This window comes from Kryptolebias marmoratus, linkage group LG20 (assembly GCF_001649575.2).
Source record: "Kryptolebias marmoratus isolate JLee-2015 linkage group LG20, ASM164957v2, whole genome shotgun sequence".
Taxonomy (NCBI): domain Eukaryota; kingdom Metazoa; phylum Chordata; class Actinopteri; order Cyprinodontiformes; family Rivulidae; genus Kryptolebias; species Kryptolebias marmoratus.
In genome coordinates, this window is record NC_051449.1 from 13,057,112 (window position 1) to 13,073,665 (window position 16,554).

Sequence of the window (16,554 nt, forward strand, 5' to 3'; positions counted from 1 at the left end):
AAATGGGAATGTTTGAAATGTTCTACATGGACATTTTGGCTTCAGATGTCTGTCATTCAGATACAGTAAGTATTTATTTGTATAACGCTCAGACTTCACTGTTAATATTCATCAGAACTACTTTTTACAAAGTACATTGATGCTAGTTCCTAATCTGGGGTAGCCAGATTTATCCGTGTCTCTACATCTACGATGTTACAGTCTTAGGTTAACTTTCAATAACTCTTATCTTTTGGCAAACTGTCATCTACTTTTGCATTATATGAACTACAGAATACTACCTGCAAACTTCAGTAAGGACTACACTCATACAGGCCAGCGAATGACTAACTAAATAGTTATTTCATGTTAACAAAAAGAAGCGGAGCCCCTTGAGTAAAAGTGTTAAGAACCTAACGATTCGTCTTTTATTGTAACATCACTTAGATTATATAATCAGTCTTTTCCTCCGCAGGATATTTACAAAAAGAGACCAAACAGCGCTTTCTGAAAACATTAAACTATGTAAATACAAAAGAAATAACTTAATTTCAAGCAGATTTCTAGCAACATAGAAGCACTCAAAGCAAACTCACTTGATGACATGGCGTCATTATGTACAATACAAGGTTTAAAAAAGCACACCGAGCAGCTAGTTTCTTGTGTGTCTATATGTATATAGATATCTAGAAAAGAAAATGTTTCAAAACTATCCTGGTACATGCATATTTATTTCCATAGCAACAGGGAGCAGTAAAATGATGGTGCCCTATCTCTCTCTGCTTGGGACGGTGTTCACAATATTACATTCCCTTTTGCATAGATTCTTGTGGTGTGGAATGGACCGGAAACATTCCCACTGCTGATCCCCTAAAACCACGAGCTCCGAGCGGCGGCCATCAGATGTTGAAGACCCTCGATCCGCTCTGAAAGACGGCAGAAGGGTTGGGCGAGAGCTTGGTCCTCACCAGGTGCTCCTAGACGAGAAGAGAAAAGAGGAGAGGGGGAGGGGGGAGGGGGGGGGGGTTAATGCGGTCAGAGAGATGACACGGAGGGCAGTGGGCTGCGGCGCTCTCGCTTGGGCCCGTGAAATGAGAGGAGACGGGCTGGACGGCGCCGTCACCCAGCATCAGGCCTGCTGTCAGGGCTCCAGCAGACTGATCTGGGTTACTTCTTGGAGCTGTTCTGCCAACTAAAGCTTCTCTCAAAGGCGCAGACTCTCATTAACCACTTCCTGTTCTGTCTAGCAGTAATTATGAAGGATCGGTCAACAGAACTTATCTGTGGAGGCTATTGAAGGGACAGTCAGGTCTGCTCCCCTGCACCTTTTCAATTGTGACCTCACAGGGACGTGGGCGGCAGGGAAAGCTGTGAGAGCCTGTTCACCTCCTTCCCTACATCCACACACAGTCCTTCTTTCCTTTCTTTTTTTTTTTTTTTCTTTGTTCTGTGCAGCAGTGCGGCCCGCTCCTCTCCTAAATTAGGCTGGTGCTGAACAAGACTGCAAACCGGTGCAACGTTGCACTTTAACAGATGATCCATCAAACGACGCACTCAGTTCCCCTCCTCACCTCCGCTCCCCTCTTGTTCTCTGTCACTTATCTTTCACCAAGCGCATCTCGTTCTTCTCAGCTTTTAGATTTTTTATTTAATTATTTATTTCTCTCCCCCCCCCAAACTCTTGTCCTCACTTGTCTCTTGCTGAGCCACTTGCTCTTAAAACAATAGTCGTTCCCCAGCCTTCAAGCTCTGCCAACTTGGCACCAGACTCCTCTCTCTCTCTCTCTCTCTCTCTCTCTCTCTCTCTTTCTCTGTGGTTCTGGGCAGTGTGGGAATGGAGGAAGAGGTCCAAGTGAAAAAAAACAACAGAGACACCAACAAGAGGGAAAGAAAGTTTGGCTTCAGGAGGGAGGATAAGGGAGGGGCGAGGGAAATAAGGTCTGACAGGATAACAGAGAAACTCTGAATGAGGACGACAGTTTGAAAGGAATGTTTTAGGCATTTGTTTTTGGGTTGTTTTAGGTTTTTTTTGGTACTTTGACTTGCCAATAAGAACCTCATCTCATTCCAACCATCACTACCTTCACTCTGACAGTGAATCCAACAGGAAACATTCTCACATAAATGCTTCCATCAGACCCCGTACATGGCGTCAATCTTATCCAACATCACCAAACGTAACGCTCGGATGCTGTGTTGTCTATGACTCTCAGCTTCCCCCACACCAAATTTTAACACAATATCTGTAAAACTGATTGAGTTAGAACCATTTTTTTGTCTTTATAAAGTCAGCTGGTTATTCAGTCGTAGACATACATCCGCATATTACTTCTTGCATGCTTCATTAGAATTCCTCCTGATATTTTGGAGACAGACGGAGGCTAAAAGGCGAAGGCAGGTGATTAAAAACTTGCTTCTAAAAGCAGCTTCTAAGAAATCAATTTAAAACTTGTGCAGCTGTGGATGATCAGTCTCAGACGACCTTAAATCAAAGACATTTGCCTTACAGTTATTTTTAGTTCATAACATAAACAGAAGTGGTTTTGTCGAGATCAAAACTACAATAATTAAAGACGGGGGACATGCATCAATCTGTGTTGGGCTTTGGAATGACAAGCAAAGCCAAACTTGTAGCATTTAAGTGTGTTAAAATGTTGTCTGACGTGAAACTAGAGGAAGACATGCATTCAACTTATCTGCTTTCAAACAGAATTATATAAGGATTGGGATTTAATGACACACACACATCCCAAATTCTCACTCGTGGTAACTGAAGTGAGCAAAACGAGGTAAAAGAAAAAGACAGTTTCAGGATGTATTGTCCCTGCAGGCCATCTAATCCTCTTTATGCAGTTTGAATCATTGTGAGCAGCACTTCCATCATCACTCTGTTGTGCATCGGTGCTGCTGCAACAGGAGAACACAACCCCATTACATGTTGCGTTCAGGAGTCCTAAACCTCACGGGGCTGCTGCTGCTTCTTATCGCCGACTCTGAAGCGAGCAGGAATTCGTCTCACCGTTTCCTGCCGAGGTCTTTCCCTCAGCCGGTTGTTTTGTCCTGTTTGTCCCTGACACACACACACACACACACAGATTATACCTCTTACACTCCCAAATCTGTTCGCCTTGTGTTCCCAGGCTTGAATCCTAGCATTGTGCACACATTTAATCCGAAGCCGACTGAGTTTCAGGTTTATCAGAGCCTCCTTCTCCCAGATGCTTTAAATTAGGTTTGTGAGTTCAGTGAGTTCAGGAACAAACTGGTCTCTCATCTTTAAAAGGCATCATCAGTCTTTTTGTTTTCTTTTTTTTTTTGCTTGCAGTTTCCAGCTTTTATCTCCTGGGATAGATTCTATCTGTCGGGCGAGTGCACAATTTCGCTAATTGATTTGAACGAGAACTGCACGGCTGCCCTCTTTCTTTGTCACCGAGAGCGGACTGATTTGATTTCAGCAGCTCATTTGGGACAATTACAGAGTCTTCTTTCTAATGAACAGTCACAGTCTTTGACTCAGCGGATCTGCTCCACATTGAGTGCACAAGCTTTTTTTTTTTTTTTACAAAATGCCATAAAAACCTTGAGCCCGAGTGACCCAAACGGGTCTAATGCATGTGTAATGCCTGGTCAGACACCTCTGCAGGGGGGCTGGTGAGTTAGTAATGAGTTGACCGTGGTGGATTATCTGAGATCAGCTTGATTTGCTGCCAGGGCCTGGTTTTTGTCAGATTGACCTATGAAAATGAACAAGGGCTGACAAACACACAAACTGCAGAGCTGCCACTCTCCCTCCGCCGGCAGCAGATTCTCCTTTCTGCTGTGAGCTCTCACTCAAACTGGGTCAGCGCTATTATTATTAGAGTCGGTGTCCTGTCATTGACGTCTCTCACTTTGACCTCCATCATCATCATCAGCATCAGCATCCTTATCATCAGGCTCGACACTCAAAAACAGAGCACGCATAGCTCAAAAAAAAGATGTAAATCAGCAGAAAGTCGTCTTATTTCATTCCTGATCACTATGGCCCACCGCTGAGAGGTGAAGGAAAACACAAAAAGGGCTAAAACTCAGGGAATTTTACAGTTATTGAGCTGGTAGCTGAGAGTCATCCCCAACGCGTATTCTGAGTGCTAACAGATCGCACAAGATCTTTGTTTGAGAATTTGCCATTAACAACTTGGAGCCAACTTTGTCTGTTTGCAACATATCTCATGAACCACTGAATGGATTTTAACGCAGCAACTTCAGGAACTATTCATTGGCTGTACATCTAGAAATGATTAACTTTTGGAGACAATCCAGTTCAAGATGGCTGCCACAGCCAACTAAACTCAGAAAACACAAAAAATGGCTATAACTCCGTCAATTTTGCACATATGTTGCTTAAATTTAATGTAATTGTAGCTGAAAATCATTCACATCATATACTTTATGTGCTACTTTTTACAAAAGATATTTGCTTAACTCTTTAGCAATTACTGTTGAAGTCAGCTGTCCGTCTGTTAGCAAAATATCTCATAAACCACTGGACAGACTTTAATGAAACTCTCAGAAAGTAATCACTGAATGTGCATCTGTAACTGATAAACCTTTGGAGTCAATCCAATTCAAGATGAACACCACAGCTAATTGACCTCAGCTGTCGCAAAAATGACTGCAACTCAGTCAGTTGTACAGATGTTGAGCTGAAGTGTGGTGTGGTGGTAGCTGAGACTAATTCACATCACATACTCTTGACTGTGGCATCTTACGATATCACATAAGATCATGCATAATCCTTTCCTGAGCAGATTAAGTTACAAAAGCAAGGACAAAAAAAGAGGTTACCACGAAAAGAAAAAAAAGAAAAAGAAAAAGAATATTTGAGCTTTTCTCCCCCTAATGCTCTTCAGCTTATCGGGGGCAGCTGCTCCGACACAGACGGACAAACTACCTGACCCAGTTCAGCTCTGCGCTGGCAGATGGTGCCGAGCGCTGTGGGTGGGGAAGAGGGATGGCACTAAACCTCTGGAGACACCCCAAAAACCGTCTCATGAACCGTCACACAAGAGCCGAGCCAGGCAGGCAGGTAGCGGACGGAGGGAGGTGAGGGTCCTCCATCCCCCCAGCCAGTTTCAAACTTACTCACAAGAACAATTTAATGTTTTTAACATTCTGCCAGTATCTTTGTCTGTGTTGTCTTTGTATAATAGCTATAAAAAAGTTTTTATCTCTGCAAACCTTGAGGCAGTGATGCTGATTATTCCACACTAAATAATGTAAGAAGGGATTTTGATCTTTGACTTCAACATAAATGGCAGAGATGAGACAAGAATAAGTGCTGGACAGAAGTCATTTCCTCAGTAAGATGGAGCACAGGAAAGCAGATTTCCTCCGCATCAGGTCTGTTGTATTCAGGTCAGAGTGATGAGTGAGGCTTCAGTGGTGTTACCTAACCCAGCGCACGGCCCGTTTTTAGACAGCCGGGTCACTTTGAGCTGCTTCGGGACAGAATGCTGTATCATTTCTCAGAGACGCCGCAACAGCAACTCACAAAAAAAAAAAGAAAAAGTAGCACTTAAATACGTCCTTACGTCTCTCCTGGTGGCCCCACTGTCCTCGGTCCTCTCAGGCAGGATGCTCTGCTGGAGGCTGGAGGGCGAGCTGCCGACGTGCGGGGCAGTGGGGGGGTGCTGGGTGGCGGCAGGGGGAGGCTGTACATTGGAGGCGGCAGGTGGGAGGATGGGCTCTGCCTGGTGCAGGCCCGTGGACCTGCTGACCTCGCCGCTGTAGGCAGCCCGGTAGCTGGTCTCGCGCGGGACGTGGGTGGGCTCTGTTCCCGGGCTGGAGTACTGGGCTGCGGGGGGCTTCCTCGCACTTTTGGCTGGTTTCACCCCCGTCCACGGCCTGTACTCTTGCCTGGAGGAGGAGAGATGCATCAGACAGATGGAGGCTGGAGGGAGCATCACTTCAGATTAATGTGTAAAATAAGAGCGACTCTAAAAACAAAACTAGAATGCTGAGTGCTGGATGACTTAGCTGAAATTCACAGAAGAAGCTGAAACTGGGTTGTTCAAGCTAGAAAGCAGAGCACTAACTAAACCCTGAAAGGAGCAGAACAGTAGCTAAAAGTAGCAATAGGCTGGTTATAAATAGCAAAAGACTAGCTAAAAGCTAAAAGTAACAAAAGGCTAGAAAAAGTAGCAAAAACAGAGCTAGTGTGCTAAAGCAGATTTCATTGATCTCATTGTCTTAATTTAAAAAAAAGTAGTTTTTTATATATATATTCATTATTTAACCAGGCAAGTCCCATTGAGATCTCAGGTCTCTTTTTCAAGGGAGGCCTGGGCCTGATGGTGGACTAAACATGCACGTTTTTAGACTGAGGGAGCTAGGGAACTGGAGCACCAGGAGAACATGAAAACTGCACACAGGAAGACCCCATCCCAACCAGGGGCTTGAACCCAGGACCTTCTTGCTGTGAGACAACAGTGCTGACCACTAATCCACTGTGCTGCCACAATAAACTTAGATATTCTGGAAAAATCTCAAAGTTAGAAAACCTTCCAAAAGTCTCAGAGTTTGAACGTGTGAGATTTACTGATCAGCTGGCTCTACAGCCGTCCTCCATGGGACAGCTCCCGGTGCTGAAACAGACCCATCACGTACCTGTAGGAGCTGGTGTTGGTCTCCTCCATCCCCTGCTGCTCCCCCCACCTCCTCTGATCTCTGTCCCCCCCGGGGCTGCTGCGCCCGTTGCCGATCCAGGGGAAGTTCTCCTTCCTGGGGATGGGCCAGGGTTTGAAGTCCTGCTTGTACTGGGTGACGCCGGGGAAGGGCTGGTAGTCCCCGGGGGGCTTGTCCCTCCGCGCCGCGAGCGCTCCCCGGGTCCCGTCCGCTGCGGGCGCGCGCTGCGGGGAGCCCCTGGCGCGGGGGTCCGGGGCCGGGGCCGGGCGGGACTCCGAGTCGGTGAGCTGCTTGGTGACGGAGCGCACCTCCTGCTCCGAGATGTCCGAGTAGTTCTGGATGGTCAGCGGGACGGACAGGTCCGACTTGTCGAACTGGTTCCAGAAGCGAGCCAGGCAGCAGACCCTGCTGATGCACGGCCAAGCCATCCTCCCCGTGGAGGTGTTCGGACTGAAGAGGAGGTGAGGGGAGGGAGGGGGTGGAGGGAGGGAGGGAACGGAGGAGAAAGAGGACGAGATCAGAGTTCAGACACGGGATCTGCGCGTATCTGCGGGAGGCTGCGGGTCCGGGAGCCCATCGTGGCAGCAGCAGGCAGCAGGCAGCAGGCAGCGCACAGGAGTGCCAGCAGGAGATGAGCCGGTCTGTCTGAGTCCTCCTCTCACGTGGTCTGTGATACCAGAACCTCCACTCTGCAGAGAAATCCGAGTCCAGTTGTTCTCTGCCTCCCCAGCCGGATTCCGGGACCAGCTTCTGTCTGATTGGACCCAGGATCACAAAGCAAACGTTTTATTTATTTATTTTTATCCAGATCCAAGTTTTGGGTTCAAGATGTTTCGTAAAGCAGCTTTTAAAAGATTTTTTTGCAAATCAGTTAAATGAACATATCCTCACTGGGAGGAGGTTACATAACTCTGATGCAGAGCCCAAAGTGGGCTGAGGTGGCCTCAGTTTGGGGGAAATGAATGAGAAACCTGACAACATAATCTGGATCATTTCACATCCTTTTAGGGTAAATTTTAATTTCTCCAAAGGTTGTTTTTGTATCATTTCCCCCCATTAATATGAACCATTCTATATTTTCTTGCGTTCTCCATTTGTCAGAATCAGGGGTCTGCAACCTGCCCTCCCCTTTGTGTTTGACACTCAGTGTGGTCTTTCTCTGAAATCCACAAGTTAATTAAACATTTTTAACACTTTTGCAGCAGGTTGTGGAGGGGGGAAAAACATCAAGTGTAGTTTTGACAACACATATTATGAGTTATTAAAATTAGACATTCTGCACAATTATAGTCAGTTGTTTTGAAAATGGTTTGTGTTTTATAAAAACTAAACTTTAAAAATAAAAAGAAGGTTTCAGTTATTAGAAAAAAACTTCAGGGAGTCACAAGTAAATGGTCTGACTGTTTAGGTTTATTCAAACGCAAATATGTGTTTTATTATTTCAAAACGTTTATTGTGAGGACTCACACATGCCTCCAGGTCAGAAGTTAAATTTAACACAAAATGTTTTTCCCATCTTCAGAAGAGTTTGGGCTTCTTCTTTGTCCTAAAATGTAAAAATTCTGATAAACGTCAAATTATTTATTTTTAGTTCTTTATATACAGAATGTAACAAACTATAGTTTTTATGCAGTATTTACAAAAAGCTTAATAAAGATTGTTTCATTTTTTTTATCTTGATTTCAGTCTTCAAGCAGGTCTGGAGACAAATTTTATTTAGTGGGAAAAGGGTCAGATATGCTGTTTTGATTGGAAAGGTTGGAAACTCCTGGTCTTGGGGATTTTTTAAAAGTTTTATCACACATTTTGAAGACCAAAAACATGTATATTAGGTTCATTGGTGACTCTTAAATTGTCCCTAGGTGTGAGTGAGAGTGTGAATGGTTGTTTGTCTTGGTTGTCTCTACGTGTCCCTGTGATGGACTTGCGACCTGTCCAGGGTGTCCCCTGCCTCTCACACAGTGACTGCTGGAGACAGTCCCTGTGACCCAGTAAGGAGAAACGGGTAAAGAAAATGGATGGATGGATACACATTTTGGGCATCTTTAACCAATGTTATATTTTACAGGATTTAAATTGTTTTACATTCCTCTGTTCATATTTTCTGTTCCTTTTATTTTTTTCACGTTTTACAATGTTTTTAATCAGTTTAAAGTCAATCCATGTCTTTCTGTGAACATAACTTTTGCATTCTTTATTGTAATTCTGCATCTGTTATCTTTTAAAGTGTCGTGATTTGCATGTTCTGGCTCTCATTTTTGGCTTTTTTGTGTCTGTTTCTTATCTACAAGTGGTCAGAGCAGGAGTTCATCCATCCTTATACAAACTATGTTTTAGGACGTTCCCCAAAGGCCCTTAAAGCCCCTGCAGTTTACGATGCACGAAAATGTTCTTTCGCCACTTTTGATGAAACTATTTGACTACAGATTCAGAAACAAGTGGGCTCAACAGAATGTAAACTCATTCATCTACCACGCAATAACAAGACAGCAAAGTGCTGCGTTTTCACTTCAGTACCCCATGATGAGGGGTGAGACAAACAAACGCTCCAACTAAAACCATTCTCCAGCTAGAATGTGTAGAGTCACAGCTGATTCCAGCTCAGAGAATAGGAAATGGAGGACAAAAAGTCAACTTGATGTGCTCGCGGCATAAAGAAGCAGCTCATCTTGATGAAGATGAACGCATCCGTGCGGCTCATAAATCATCCTTGGTTCTCTCTCCTGTTCACTCCTCTGTGAACAAAACAAGCGGCTGCAAATAACTTTTCATAGGCAACAGAAAGTAAAATGGATTGACCATAAATGGCTTATCAGCAAGTTTCTATAGGCAGTTAATAACTTTTATTTATTTATTTATTTTGTGCCAGGACATAAAAACCTAAAAATACCAACATGTTATTGACAATATGTTTTCTTTTGTCCTGCATAGTGAGTGGCTGCGGTTGTTGTTTTGTTGTTTTAAGGAGATTAGCAGCTTGTGTCTCATTTGGAGGTGTGTCAGTGAATAATAATAATAAAAAAAAAGGATCCACGATTTCTTGGTGCAGTTGCATTTTGCAGCTGACAGTGTAGAAGCTAACCTCATCCAGATAAATACCTGCAGTATTTCCTCAGTTTATGTCCTTTAAAAAAAGAAAATAAAGTACCACCAAGTTTGCACCAGAGCTCCTCTTTAGTGAACAATAAATGAACAAATTAAAAACTGGGGTATTCCCAAGATGTGGAAGTTAAATGATAGGAAAAAGACTGCAGAAATTTCACACAGAGTAAATTCTTGCTGTTTTCGCTGCTGTAGAAAGGTATTCCTCTGTTATGTCTGTCGGTGAGATGAAGATTTCCTGGGTTTTCATCTTTCGTTTCCCAAACCCAGTCCACCTGTCAGGGATGAGGATAATTCCCAGCTGTTGAAAAACTCAAGCTGATGAGAAGAAGCAATGATTGGACAAAGTGAGAGAACTGAACTACTTTCTCTGACCTAAAAGTTGGCAATTTTTTGTTGTATTTCTGCTACAGACTGGTCCCTGATATCAATAATCCTGACGGCTCAATGCAGATTTGAAGATTTCCATTGACTCAGAAGCAAAAGCCTTTTAATTGTTACGTTTGGCTACGATTGTGTGCATGAACGTCTGTTAAAATGGAGGTTAAAGTAACGAGTTTCGACTTTTCTTTATTTGTGCTGCAGCAGAAGACGTCGCTCTCCGTTCATGATGTTTCTCCCAATATTCAAAGTTTACTGTCAACAAAAAAACAACCATAGCCAGATTAGAGCTGATTATGATAGACAGCTACATTTAGATTTTAATTAAGGAATAGTTCATTTAAGCTGTTGCACTTTGTAGATTATAACACAGGCTGAATAAGAGGATGTACTTGCAGGTCTTTTCTGCCCTCTACAGTCTAAAGTGGCAAAGCTTACAGGCAGCGTTTTAAACAGCTGGAAAATAAACAGGTGTAGTTGAATGAGGATGTAAACTATTAGAAAATGGATTTGTGTGTGTGTGTGTGCGTGTATGTGTGTCTGATCAGTTAGGACAACAAAATGTCACGTTTCAGGAAACGCAGAGGCGTCACAGCTTCAGTCTGTTCTGGTGTCAACGTGTGACTGAGATCTTTGTTCACGTCCTCACAGCTGAAACGATTACAGAGATGCTCTTCGATCAGATCCAGTAAATTACTCAACACCACCTCCTTGTATTTTTCCAGCTCCATACAGTGATAACCCTGATAAATAACTCAAGAAAATATTATTTATGTGCTTTAAATCAGCAGACATCATTGTACAGGTTTTGAAACATTTGGTGACTTTGGCCAAATAAAGAAACACTTCAGTCTGATTATGTTTATTTTCTTTCCTTTTTGGTTAAATAAATAAATAAATAGGTGTCCTTTTTTCCTTAGAGAGAAACCAGTTTCCCATGAAAACCAGCAAAAATAAGATTTTAAACTTTCTCTGAGGGTAGAAGTTGTTTTTTTTTAAAGCCACATTAAAACAAAATGAGCAACATTTTCTCAGATCAAAACATAACAGGGTGGCTATAAAATCCCATACAGACTTGTTGAGTGTTAATGTGATTTTTATATTTAATCTTTAAACTCGGAACTTGTTACCATTGAACATCAATTAATGTTCTCTTCTACAAAAAATAAACAAACAAAAAACATTAAGCACCACAAGATAACAGTATTATAATCAAAACGTGTTTATTTCTTTGGTAAGGTTACTTGAAAGCACCGTAGAAATTGAACCGTGTTTCAGGAAGTCCTTGAACGCAGCATGACTGCAGGACTCCCACGTGTTAAAACGTGCTGCTCCGCCTCCAAAACACAAACATGTTCCTGTAGTTTTACTAAATCTTTTTAAAAAACTTATGTTTAACCAGTATAACTTCAATTGCGTTTCACGTTTCCTGTTTTTTCCCCAGAAGTTTGTCCTGTGAACTTTTATTCGACCCTGTCTGCTTTTTGTTACAGCACGTGGACTCGCTTGGAGTTAAAACAAACTGCTTTTATTTTCCTGGAGACACAGAAGGAGTGAAGCTACCGAAGAGTTTGTGACTAACAAGTGAGTAGTGTGTAATTCGAGGTCCATAAACCTTAAATCAGCTGGACAGCCTCTCAGAACAGCTCCCGGAGCTGCTCTTTCACGCATGCGCAGCTCCGCCGTACCTTTCCCCGTGGTGCTCTTTCACGCATGCGCAGTTCCGCCATACTTTCAGCCTAGGGAAGTTCAAGAGCATCGAGAAAAAACACGAAGTCAATTTTGTCAGTTTCCTTTAGTAATTCACCAATTTTGTCAATAACGATAAACTTAATGAACTATCGGACGTCAGAAAGACAGACAGCCCCGTTTTAAACACATTGAAAAATGTGAAAACATGTAAAAATATGTACTTAAATTATAGTTGACAAGTGTAAAAGGTTTTGAGACGTTTTGTAAAATGTTGACTCAGAGAGGGGAAGTCTGCCTGGCTTCAGTGATTAATGATAATTGGCTTCAAAACAAGTCCTTGAAACTCCTTCAAAACCTCTCTGCATTTATAAATGTGCAGAAATATAAAAAGCACTTACCTGAAAGATGAAGTGCATAAAAGCTTTAATTGGCAAAGAGAGTAAAAACTCATAAAAACAAACATGTATCATCAAGTATACATTATAGAATTACTTTATTTTTAGTATGCACCGAGTTAAAGAAAATAATGATAAAATGCCTTATATTTGCAGAACGAAAGAAGGGATCATTATGTGCCTTTAATGTGAAATTAACCTAAAACCCCAAAATGTTCAATTAACAGCAATACAGAAAGAAAGAAAAGCAGATAATTGTCCTGTTTAAGGGTCTGTATTTAGGCACATGTGGGTGTTTAAAATGAAACACGATTAACTGATTTTTGCTGATCAGTTTCAGTATTTTGTGCATAAAATCTCTGCTGTTGGAGCTGAGCAGAGCTTTCAGCGTTTGGTTTTGTTGAAGCAAAAAGGGGTTTTTAAAATAATAGTGATAATAATAGTAGCTACAGCTTTCATTTAGGATTCCAGCATGTTAAATAAATAAATAAAATAAAATGTTGTTATTAGCAGTGTGCCCTGTACTGGTATCTATTATGCTTTAGGCTAAATTTTCTGTTTTGACTGGATGTCACATGATTTAAAAAGTACTGTGTGACCATAATCCAATCCAATTCTTCATTATTTTGATGAAGGTTCCATAGTTCCATAGTTTCATTCCATAGTTTGCATTAAAGTGTAAATTCATAGAAAAACTACATCAAAACAATGAAATAAACGGCCAGTGTTAAGACTTCCTGTTACCACAGGGCTGTGAAAACAGCAAAAATATAAACAACAATATTTACAAGCTTTACTTTTCTAACATGTGTGTCTGTGTAGTGAAGAAGTGCTGGTCAGGATGAGTCACCAATCATCAGCCAGTGATTTATAGAAGAAGTCTGAGAAGGTTCACCTATGATCCTTAAAAGTTCTAAATCACATTTCTTCTGAATTTCTGAGTGTTTCTGTAATATTCTGACCATGTCAACACGTTGCAGAGAGGATGGATCTGCCAGACAAGAACTGCAGCTACAAAGACGTTGCCTACTGGGACGAGAGGTACTTGAGGGAACGGGAGTACGACTGGCTGGGAAACTTCTCCAAACTCCAGCACCTTCTGGAAAAAGTGATGAAGAAGGAAGATTCCATTCTTGTCCTGGGTTAGTAATTTCCCCACTTTTCCACTTTTCCTTCTGATCTTTTTTTTTTTTTTTTTAATGATGGCGTGACGCACCCTGCAGAGGGTGGCGGGAGTTTAACCTCACGCAGTGGAACGCTTCAGCAGTCCATTCCTGGGTAATTAACGCTCTCGGGTCCTCCGAGCTCGGATGCTGCCGTGTCACGTGTCACGCGTCGGTGCCGCTTTCTCGCCTCGCCGTTCCTGTCACCTCTCAACTGTCCGCTGTCAGATCAAAGGAGAAACCCGTGGCATCAGGAGCCGTCAGGACTGCCTCGTGATGTTAACGCGGTCGCACTCACTGTCATTAATAACGAACACTGTCAGGAAATCTTTCCAGCCATTTGCACAGAGTTTGTGTTGATGCGCAAGAAGTGATCTGAACGCTCTGATGTAATAAAGGGATACGACTCCTTGAAGGAATGCATATCGCCCGCTGCCTTTCATGCCAGAGTTTTAGACTGAACTCATCTTACAGTGAGAGGGGGCAAACCTACAGCTATTTGGTTAAACTTTGAAAATTGTGCACAATCTTATGCGATATTGTGATATCTTGTGTGATCTGTTAGTGCTCAGAGTATGTGTTGAGGATGACTCTCAGCTACTACCACAGCAAATTTAAGCTCAGTATATGTAAAACTGCCTGAGTTAGAGCCATTTTTGTGTTTGGTAAGGTTGGTTATCTGTGGTGGCCATCTTGAAAGGAGTTGATACCAAAAACTAATCAGCTGTAGACGTGCATCCAGGGATTACTCTCTGAGAGTTTAATTGAAATCCATCCAGGGGTTCATGAGACATTTTGCTAACAGACAGATACCTACTGACACAAGCACAAACATTATCCCCTATTCCTTCAGAGGCAGGCGATAAAATATATTTATGCTTTTTAAATCAGATTTTTTTTTCAACTTAGAACAAAAACAAACCATTTGAGAAGTGAAACCAAACATTTTCAAATGATAAATGTTGAATTAAAGCCAGCAATTAAGGGTTTGAAATCACTTAAGAATACAGTTTCAATTAATAATGAATAAATTGGAAGCAGGAAAGAATAAATATGTAAAAAAATTGTTTGAAGCAGAAGTTTGTTTCTATCATCGGTTCTTCAGCACCAACTTTCTACTTTAAAAACAATTTCTGTCACATGCAGTTGTTTTTCATACACCCTTAAAGGTAATTTTCAAAACTTATTTTTATAATATGTTACTCTTTTAAATATATTTTGGTTCCAACCTGTTGTGAGCCTAATAAAACAGTGCACAGCCTCAGATTTATAGAGAGCTGTCCTGAATCCTTTCGGTTTAGTGTCAGTTCTGCAGGTGTCCACACGGTGTCACTGTTGTATAAAAAAACAAAAACACCAACCTCTACTCTGGGAACTGCCTTCATGTTCGTTTATGGCCTCTGCTGCTCTGTGAACCAAACATTTCAGAAGTGAACTGTGCATTTTGACACATTTCACAGTAGAGCCACACAAAATGAAATTATTATTTTCCATGTTTATAATTTAATCAAGAAAAGTTCTCGTTGTTATTTTTGACCAAGTCAATGTGAGACCTACTGTTACAGTCATTCCTAGCTGGACTAATTTATCTATTTGTGATCGTAAAAATGTACTGTGTTTACACCGTGGAGCTGTTAAGCAGGTTTCAGACAATCAAAGACTTAAAAAAGGTTGTTTTAAAGGAGGTTCTCCCTTTTTGAAGCACAGATTTTAATGTGTTTCTCTCAGATGTTAATGTTAGTTCTGCGTCTTTAGCGGTGTTGTTGTTGCGTGTCGGGGGGCGACAGAGGGGTTTTTGTTTGTGAGCTGGCGGTTAATGGCACCAGTAGGGTTTGTTGTCCCATCCAAAGTCTCTCTGTCCGCGAGTCAGCAGCGAGTCAGTGATGTTTGCCCTTTGCATTTCTGGCACAACCTGTATTTTGATTCAGGCAGTGAGAACTAACCGAGGAAGCTGGATAAATACGTTGCCTTTTTTTTTTAGTGTGCGTCATCGACGCCACCTTCAGCAGAGAGGGCTCAGAGCCTCTGGAGTCTGAGGCTTCTCTCCTGCGTTGTGCTGCAGCAGCGCTCTCTGTGTGCTGATTCAAACGCCTGTCGTCTCAAAGAGGACATCTCTCTCTCTCTCTCCGCGTCTTTCTTGTCTTCCAAAGTTCTGAAATCGTGCGTCTTTGTGAGCAGTTTGTGCCTTTTTAACAAGCACAGATGGGGAGCTATAGTGGGAAGCGAAGATTTGAGGAAGGATGGCGTGCTACAATTTTTTTTAGAGAACGCTGTGTTTCGCCAAATGTTTGGCAATTCGCTAAAACTCATTCATGTGATCAGAAACCTTCTCTGTACACAAAGACAAGAAGTATCATTACTATCTGTGAGGGGGAGGGAGTTCACCTTACTTTACTTTACAGAGGAGCGGAAGACCTCACCACGGTGCTGCTGGGTGCTGGAAGGGAGGTAAAAATCTAAGTTTGGAGTTTGGGCCCCTCTGCTTTCAGACGGAGGTCATTTCCATTAAGATAATCTGCTCAGCGCAGGGAGAAAGTGAGCAGGAAGAGGCTCAGATGCAGAGATAAGAAGAGTTCTCGAAGGTTTATCTGCATCCTCAGAGCATTTCTCTCTAAGACCAAGTCTGTCTTATGCTCGTTTAGTTCGACTCTTTTTTTTTGTTACTTTTCAAACCTCACACGTCCCACACCTTTTACATTTATTTTTAAAAGAAGAGACTGCTTTTTTTTTTGTTTTTGTTTTTTTCATAACCTACTTCTTGCTTCAGTGGTTGTTACGGCCTCCTAATCAGCTGTTGGCTTTCTCAGAACAAAAAGGAAGATGAGATGATGTGAGGTGACATCGACATGCTTCTTATGGACTTCTGAAATGATTTTAATGTTTCAGCAGTATCAACACAAAGATTCCAGCTATAGCCCTCTTCTCTCCATCAGAGTTGACACACACTTTGCAGTGACTCCCCCCTTCTCCCACCCACACACCCACACACACACCAAAGCCCCGCCTCCTCTTTCTCACTCAGTGCTGCTGCCCTTCGTCTCGTGTCACCTTCTTAGGGACAGTATTTACAGTGCAGGTCTGCTCTTTTATTTATTCATCTCTGCTGACGTGAAAAAGCAGTGGGTTTTGTTTCAAAATGTCCTGGATGTGAATCAGAATGAACATAAAATGGTGAC

The 16,554-nt window shown here is 42.3% G+C and overlaps 2 protein-coding genes across 3 annotated transcripts in view; one reads left to right on the forward strand and one right to left on the reverse strand.

Moving 5' to 3' along the window:
- Nucleotides 1-421: 421 nt before the first annotated feature.
- map6d1 (MAP6 domain containing 1) lies at nt 422-7,370 on the reverse strand. 2 transcript variants are annotated; one of them, XM_017422198.3, is made up of 3 exons: nt 6,628-7,367; nt 5,553-5,877; nt 422-956 (listed from the first exon to the last, which is right to left on the reverse strand). In XM_017422198.3, the coding sequence occupies exons 1-3, from the start codon at nt 7,071-7,073 to the stop codon at nt 879-881; spliced, it is 849 nt and encodes a 282-aa protein (XP_017277687.1). In that variant the 5' UTR covers nt 7,074-7,367; the 3' UTR covers nt 422-878. The 2 variants fall into 2 exon arrangements, with proteins under 2 accessions (XP_017277687.1, XP_017277686.1); XM_017422197.3 differs by lacking the exon at nt 422-956 and adding an exon at nt 1,734-1,919 and having other exon boundaries at nt 6,628-7,370.
- Nucleotides 7,371-11,438: 4,068 nt separating this feature from the next.
- ece2a (endothelin converting enzyme 2a) overlaps nt 11,439-16,554 on the forward strand; it is a 77,673-nt gene continuing 72,557 nt past the window's right edge. The window contains exons 1-2 of the mRNA XM_017422162.3: nt 11,439-11,712; nt 13,196-13,357. Of these exons, the coding sequence (XP_017277651.2) occupies nt 13,201-13,357 (157 nt within the window). The 5' untranslated portion in view covers nt 11,439-11,712; nt 13,196-13,200. The remainder of the gene's footprint in view (nt 11,713-13,195; nt 13,358-16,554) is intronic.